Source organism: Dipodomys merriami, unplaced genomic scaffold, assembly GCF_024711535.1.
Source record: "Dipodomys merriami isolate MVZ:Mamm:240054 unplaced genomic scaffold, mDipMer1.0.p SCAF_31, whole genome shotgun sequence".
Lineage (NCBI taxonomy): Eukaryota > Metazoa > Chordata > Mammalia > Rodentia > Heteromyidae > Dipodomys > Dipodomys merriami.
In genome coordinates, this window is record NW_027204604.1 from 9,497,726 (window position 1) to 9,505,778 (window position 8,053).

Sequence of the window (8,053 nt, forward strand, 5' to 3'; positions counted from 1 at the left end):
AAGTGGTGCTGTGGCTCAAGTGGTAGAGTGCATGTCTTGAGCTGAAGAACTCAGGGACGGCACCCAGGCCCAGAGTTCAAGCCCCACAACTGTTTAAAAAAAGAGAGAGAGACAATATATACCCCACTCTGTATTTTTCCTTGGTGGAACTGAAGTCCAGAGATCTGAGGTGACTTCTCTTGTCAGCAAGAAGTCTTGAGTATTCAACCCAGGTTGAGTGTGGATCCAATTATTTCTCAATCCGGGTGTATTCTGGAATGGCCAATCCGGCCACGTCATTGTGACCTAGGCCCACGCGAATGGAAGTCACAGCTGTGGACCTCTGCGTATAGAACAGCTGTCCTCCCCTTTTTCATCAAGAAGCAAAGGCATTGTATTTCTTTTTTTACAAAAAAGGAAAGAGAGAGGTAGCCCATTCTAAAAATAGTAAAATGAGTTCATATTTTACCAGTTCTTTGCTTAGCATGCAAAAAAAAAAAAAGGCACAAAACTGAAGCCTGTTGAATGTGTATGTTTTTGGGTGGGAGGAGTTTGAATCACCAGCAACCTTACCGGGAAATCTGTTTGTGGCTTTATAAGTGGGGAGATCTCTCAGTTGAGCCCAAATATAAAAAGGGGCCAAAGGTCTGTTTATCAGGGGCTTGCTCTTGCAATACTAAACCACAAGGCAGTCTTGCAGGAGAAAGCAGAATTCAGCCATGCACAGCTCAGCACTGCTTTGTTGCCTGGTCTTACTGGCTAGAGTAGTGGTCAGTCAAGGTGAAGATACCCAGTCTGAAAATAACTGCACCCTCTTCCCAGCTGGCCTGCCACACATGCTCCGAGAGCTCCGAGCTGCCTTTGGCAGGGTGAAGACGTACTTCGTGAGTATGAAACCCACCCATTCTTTCTTCCTGGGACTGTCTGAGATAGGCATTCTGCTGGAGCTAGAGGAAAAGCCCCCTTCCTCTTCCTCCTCCTCTTGTTCTATCCCTTTCAACTGACATGCTTAAGTGAATCCTAGATCAAGGAGTTAAGACGAAGCCCAGATGTGCAGGTAAACCTACCTATAAGGTGGAATGCACTGTTTCTCCCCCTATTTTCAGAAACTTTCTATAAGATTTCACTGGAGCTTTAGGCTTCATCGGTGGGGAGACATCAAGAAGGATCTGATTGGAGGGGAAGGTATTTCCCATACCTTATGGCAGGAAAACAAATGGTTTCTGTTTAGTCCCCAAATCTGAAAGCCTAAGTTTGGGAACAACATTGAGTTGGGGAGGAACCTGCATTGGGAGATGTTTTCTTCTTCCCAGAGAGCTCTCGGGAGCTAGAGTAGACTGTCCACAGTAGATACAAAGAAAAGTAAAGGATATGCAAAAGGACTTGCGGACTGCAGGGCTCATATAGATGCCCTCAGTACCTGACAGAGCTCTTCAGAAAGAGCCCCATGGAAATTTCTGCCTTTTCATCAAAATTAGCAAGTTTAAAAAAGAAGAAAAAAAAAACCCTGATCCTGAGAGGGAGGATCTGATTTAACCTTTACTTTCACCACTGTCAAATTGTTGTTGTTGTTGTTGTTGTAATGTTTCTTTCAATTTGGGGATGGGGCTACATGGATTACAAATCAAAGACAATAACTAAAAAGGGATCAGGAAGACATGCATTTCAGCTGCTTCTCCAAGCCTCACCCACTCTCTCTGCTTTTGTTCTTGCAGCAAACAAGGGATCAACTGGACAGCATGCTGTTAAGCCAGTCCCTGCTGGAGGACTTCAAGGTGAGAACAGGCACAAGCCTCCTTAGAGGAAAGCAGGCATTGCTTGCTTGTGACTGCTGGAGCTGGGCCACTGCCTTGGTTTTGAAAAGGAGAAGTGGGAAGACCTTAACTCAGCATATCACCAGTAGCCAAGGGTTACAAAGGGCTCAGTCCTAAGAGGCAGAAGGGGGGTGGTGGGGGAGAACAAAGCTGACCCCTTCAATCTAGGTCCAGCAGCCCTTTCTCCCAGTCAGCACCCTCCCAACCTTTGGCTCCTGTCCTTAGGGTTACCTGGGTTGCCAAGCCTTGTCAGAGATGATCCAGTTTTACTTGCTGGAAGTGATGCCCCAGGCAGAGAACCAGGGTCCAGACATCATGGAACATGTAAACTCCCTGGGAGAGAAGCTGAAGGTTCTCCGGTCACGGCTGCGACGCTGTGTGAGTAGCAAATCCATTCTTTCTCTTTGTAGCTGCCCCCCAGATACCCTGAGCTTCTGCAGCCCAGACGAGCCAAGCTTATCCAGAGACACCCACAGAGACCTAGACTGCAGGGCTGTGTGAATCTGGAAAGACTCCTGGAGTCAGAGTTCTTGCTCATTTCTTTCTGAGCAGGGTTGGGGGTGGCTGCTAGGCATTTACATGTGAAGATTTGCACTCAGCTTTCCTGTTATTTCTGAGTCATTTGTGGGTTATTAACTACTCTCCTCTCGGTTCATGTAAGGGGCCCAGAGGTTCAGGCAGGGCTTCCTCACCTCTCTGGACTTGGGCTGGGACAGCCCAAGACAATGCGCACCTCTGCTTCTCCCAAGTCTTAATGCAACACAACTGTCCGACAGGCAGGAGGCCACTGTCCCCAGACTAGTGTCCATGACTAATTCCCCCCAGATGATTTATTTCTCCAGCTGACATCATGAGGCGAGCACGGATGCTTTGCTTTCTCCTCTCATCGATTTGAGGGAATCCCTTGGTGTCTCCTTGCAGGACAGTGCTAGGCAAAAGATGGCTATGTTCCATTCCCCCAAGCACTTAGGAATAATCCTCCATGGCTGACTTTCAAGGACACAGAGAAAAACAGGAAAATGAGAACATGTGGAGCTTCTAAGAGAAAGCCAAGACCTGGTTCTCCCCACCCACCGCCTCCCCCGCGCCCCAAGCCTTGAAAACACTCCAGTAGCTCCAGGCATGGGCATTACATCTCTCCGGGGTGGGTGAAGATGAGGGAAGGCCTGTAGGCATGTGGGATGCTTCTGACTCCTTCTTCACATGACCAGCTTGTTCCAGATGTGCCATGAACAGGGGGACTGAGAGTCGGGGTCATTAACCCTTTCTTTTTTTTCCCCCTCTTTTTCTTCTTCTATAGCATCGATTTCTTCCCTGTGAAAATAAGAGCAAGGCAGTGGAGCAGGTGAAGAGCGCATTTAGCAAGGTGAGCTTGGAGGGTGGTCCCGAAGGTTGGCAGAGTATGGCCTCTGCCCGCTCCCCCCAAGAAAAGGGAGTGTGGGAACCTGGCAGATGGGGTTAGCTCCTCAGACAGTGAGCAGCCACCACCTCGGTTATATTTGTGTGCTGTGAAGTGCCTTTGGGAGTTTCTAAATGACTGCTCCGTGCCTTTGTGGGGTTTGGGCTCAGACAGACCAAGCCGGTGTGAGTGCAGTGAGCTGAGTCCTGGGGAGAGTAACAAAGGAAACAGAAAGTACAGAGTGTGACTTGTTGGGAATCTAGGCTGAACCCACACGTGCATGAAGTCACCCTGTGAATGTGCACGTACAGACACACCGGGACTCACCAGAACTCAGAGTAAGCAAGAAGTAGAGTTGTCACTTAGCTAGAGCGGGTTCACATTCACTTTCCATCTGTCTCTTACACCTCCTAAAATGCCTGAGAATATCTGCTCCCATTACCCAGTGGGGTTTCACACTCCCAACTGCCTGTCAACCTCCATTTCCCAGAAGCCAGGTGGCTTCGTCCTTCTCGTAGACACCTGGTAGGTGTCTGACAGGGCTCCAACTGTAGAGGACAGGACAGTAGGCCAGAGCCAAAGACTGATGCTCGGTCTGTTCATGGGAGAGAAAAACATTACAAAGTTCTCTCCTTCCATTGTCTTGCTTTCATACCACTTCCTCTTAAATCCTCTCAAATTCTGCCTAAGTATCATGTGAGTGTGTGACCTTTAAAGCTGTTGAGAAGGCACCATTCTTAGAGACTGTGATTTGTAAAATCAATGTCCCTCTTGCTTTGTTCCTCAGAGCTGTGCTTAAGGCTAGAGAACAGTCAAATCACAGCCCCTTCCCAGGGCAGTAAGACATGTCCTCAAAGGGAGCAGGAGCAGTTTCTGCATCCAAGGTCCCTTTGGCTCTTCCACAGCATTTTAACTAAATGTTTCTGTCTCCCTCTCCAGCTCCAAGAGAAAGGCATCTACAAAGCCATGAGTGAGTTTGACATCTTTATCAACTACATAGAAGCCTACATGACAATGAAGCTAAACAACTAAAACACCCAGGATGACGATGCTAATGGACTCCAGGCCATATATTGAAGATCTCTAATACTTGACCCAGGTTGCCAAACCAGGTCCTTGGAAAAAAAAAACCATCATACCTCTCTCTCCTGGAATATTTATTAACCTCTGATACCTCAGCTTGAACTCTTATTTATTCACTGAGCCTTTCTGTGAACGATTTAGAAAGAAGCCTAATATTAGTCTTTTTCAGTATTTATTATTTTCACCTGTGTTTAAGCTGTTTTTATGGGGTTACGCCCTATGGTATTTAAGTGTTTTAAGGGAAATTGTTAAATTATATGAAGGGAAATAGATTCCTTTGGGGGTGGGGGGCCGGCTGAGGCTCCCGTTCCAAGTATGGTCATACTTTCTAGATGCTTTCCATGACCTTCATCTTTATCCCTGGGCTCAAGAGTCCAAGAGCATTGAAAAGACTCTTATACTCTTAGGAGGAGAAATCAGGGAGTCCCTTTGATGAGTAACCGTCCAGCAGTTCAGAGGGATTTCCCTGACCTCAGTCTCCAACCACTTCAGTCTTGAAAGCTGTGGCCAGCTTGATATATATACATATATATATATATATATATATATATATATGCACACACATATATATATACATATATGTGCATGTATATATACTCATATATCAACCCAAAATTGGTTCTAATAGAACTCAGTTTCAACCAGAAGTAACTCAGTTCCACTGGGAATGTTACCTTGTTTGTCTGTCTTCATAGCAGATTTTCATTTTGAATAAATAAATGAGTCTTGTTCAAAAATCATGTTATGGTGTCCGCTAATGCTGTCTAACTAAACGTGTTCCCTCAAAACTCCTAAGAGGCAGAAGAGAAGAAGGGAATAAATTCTATGCTCCACGAGAGATCTCTCCTGAGTAAGGGGGAAGCAGGGAGGAGAAAGAGATCTCCAAACCTGATCAGAAGAAAAAGCTATCCTTACTTTGAAAGCCGACAACAAAGGCCACCATGGGCTTCCTGCAACCCCCACACCGTCCATTAAAATGTAACCCTAAGTCCTGAACAATCAGGTTGGTGTACAAAACTAAGAAAGGTGATTCTGTGCCCACTAAAAATCAAAGCTAGGAAGGAAGGGGTTTAGAGTGTTCATTTGTTTCTTCAAGTTCCAGAGGTCCAGAGGATGTATCCAAAACCAAACCCACCCTGAGGATTAAGAGAAAATACCAACATGTTTCCCAGAATTCAGAGATGGACTCAGTACTCAAAGTTGGTAATAACTTTCCATCACAAACCCTTTCTTTTTCTAGACTTGATGGAGATCAAACCCCAGCACTGTTCACATTCTAGGCTCTACCACTGTACTTTATCAATGAACCTTAGGGGTCTTACTACATAGTTCAGGTTAGCCTCAAACTCTCAGTCCTCCTGCGTTGGCCTCTGAGTAATGGAAAAACAAGTGTGTATCACCATGGCCCACCCTACATCTTTGAGTTGAGATCAGCGGTTAACAGGCAGGACCCAATAAAATAGACACGCCCCACTTAATAAGATCCTCGAAGGACTAAGGCAGCCACTCTCTAAGGCTCCAGACAACAGTGAGATTGGGTTCTGGCTGTGGTCTGTTGAGGGGGGCCATGGTGTCTGGGGAAGCCCTACTCAAAGCCCCATGACTTGGAGGAGAAGGAGAAAAGAATGGGCTGAGTAAACACTGCTCCCCCAAATGCTGCCCAGGCACCCCTGGTCGGGAGAGGGTGGGAGTCAATGGGCTGTGGTCACTTTTTCAGTAAGACCTGACTCACTTCGGTTAAAGTAACCATAGGAAGGAAGTGGGATGCATCAAAGCTGAAATTCTGAAATGCAAGGTTAAGGTTAAGAATGAAGGCTGGCAGAAGATGAGAAGGGTGGATGGAGCTCTCTGTCCAGAACTAGAACAATCCCAAAGGACCCTGCCTGGAAAGTTCCAGCAGCTGGCAGTGAGCCTATTGATTAAATAGGAAGTTGCACTTCATCCAAGTGAAACAGGCACCTGAAACAAACAGAAACACATCTGGAAAGGCCAATGTCAGCAATAGCTACCCTTCACTGGCATGTATTTTGAGTTTGGTATGTGTTTAGGTAGGCATAAGTTTTCACATAGAGCTTAAGTATTTGTTTATCAGACATGATACATGGCATTATTATCTCCATTTCCTATAATAGAAAATATACCTATTTTCTGGGAGATCAAAGTTGTGAGTGTTGTTTGCTTTGTTAGGATTCAGGAAACTAACATTCTATAGATAGTGTTGGAAGTTCAAGGGCTGTTTGTCTGTTTGTTTGGTGCTGGTACTCGAGTTTGAACTCAGGGCCTGAGAGCTGTCTTCTTAGCTTTTTCACTCAAGGCTGGCTGTCATTCTAGCACTTGAGTCACAGCTCCATTTCTAGCTCTTTGCTGGTGAATTGGAGATGAGGGCCTCTCAGGTTTGTCTGCCTCGACTGGCTTCAAACCATAATCCTCAGATGTCAGCCTCCTGAGTAGCTAGGCTTACAAGTGTGAGTCACTAGTGCCTGCAAAGTTCAAGTTTTTTTTTTTAACTATTATGTTAATATAGCTCTCTATACCATAAACTGGTCATAGTTTAAACTTGGGGAATACTTGTGATTTATATTTCTACATTTCCTCTGTGTATTCCTGACATTTATGTTTATGGTAATATAAACATTATAGTTATTTACCTGCTCCTTTGCCAAGTGTTTTGTATGTATTCATTCATATATTATCACGTAAAACAATGAGATATTCATTATTAATGTCCCTCTTATCCATATGTCGAAGACAAGATCCAAAGAAGTTATATAATTTACATCATTGGTCATTCAGCTATTAAATAGCAGCGTTCATGTTCTTAACAATGATAGTAAACCCCTACATACCACCTTCGTAAATAAATTATTGTATCATTCTTTCTTTCTAATATTATTCTGTTATGTCACCTAAAATTAATATCTAAAATGAACTATACAACCTGACAGGTAGGGACAGGAGGGAAAAATGGAGAGAATGAGGGAAGGGGTGACATTGTCCAGAAGGAAATATACACATTACCTAACTTATGTTATTGTAACCCCTATGTACATCACCTTTATAATAACAATCAAAAAATTGCTATCTACATTGGTACATACTTGTGGTCCCAACTGCTTGACAGGCTGAAGCAGGAAAATCACATGAACCCATGACACCGAGGTCCGTCTGGGTAATGTCATTAAAATATCTCAAAATAAAAATTAAGATGTAGATTGTATATGATCTGTGTCCATTATCTTAAGATATTTTCCATTTTTAAGTTCTTCTTTGACTCAGAAGCATGAGAAAAGTCTATGTGACTTGACCCAAAGGAGAATTGAGTGTAGCATAAGACATCATTTTTTGTATCTTTGTATTAATGATCCATTGTTTAAATAACAGAAATTTGTATCTCACGGTTTCTAAAGATGAAGAACCAAGAGCAAGAGCTAGAAGTTCTGTCTCAGGATCTGTCATGAGGTTGTAGTAAAAATTACAGCCGGGCTTCTATCCTAAGCTTCGGCTGGGGCTGGAGGACTCATGGCTAAGGAGGTTGATTGCTTGGGTCTTGGCAGGAGTCCTCAATTCCTCACTGGCTGTTGGCAGGTGGAGCTTCCTTACAGCACAAGAATTTTTCCCAGGACCAATGATCCAAGACAGAAGTAGTTATAGTAGCTTCTATGCTCTAATCTCAGAAATCTCACACCATTACTTCTGCCACATTCTACCTGTTAGAAATGGGTAAGTATAGCCATATTCAAGAAAGAGTTAGAGTCTACCTTTTCTTCCTCTCCTTTCT

General features: G+C 44.4%; 1 protein-coding gene across 2 annotated transcripts; it reads left to right on the top strand.

Moving 5' to 3' along the window:
- The first annotated feature begins 367 nt into the window (after nt 1–367).
- On the top strand, nt 368–4,981 carry Il10 (interleukin 10). 2 transcript variants are annotated; one of them, XM_070041453.1, is made up of 6 exons: nt 368–407; nt 802–863; nt 1,695–1,754; nt 2,019–2,171; nt 3,094–3,159; nt 4,132–4,981. In XM_070041453.1, the coding sequence occupies exons 2-6, from the start codon at nt 816–818 to the stop codon at nt 4,222–4,224; spliced, it is 420 nt and encodes a 139-aa protein (XP_069897554.1). In that variant the 5' UTR covers nt 368–407; nt 802–815; the 3' UTR covers nt 4,225–4,981. The 2 variants fall into 2 exon arrangements, with proteins under 2 accessions (XP_069897554.1, XP_069897553.1); XM_070041452.1 differs by lacking the exon at nt 368–407 and having other exon boundaries at nt 631–863.
- Nucleotides 4,982–8,053: the final 3,072 nt, after the last annotated feature.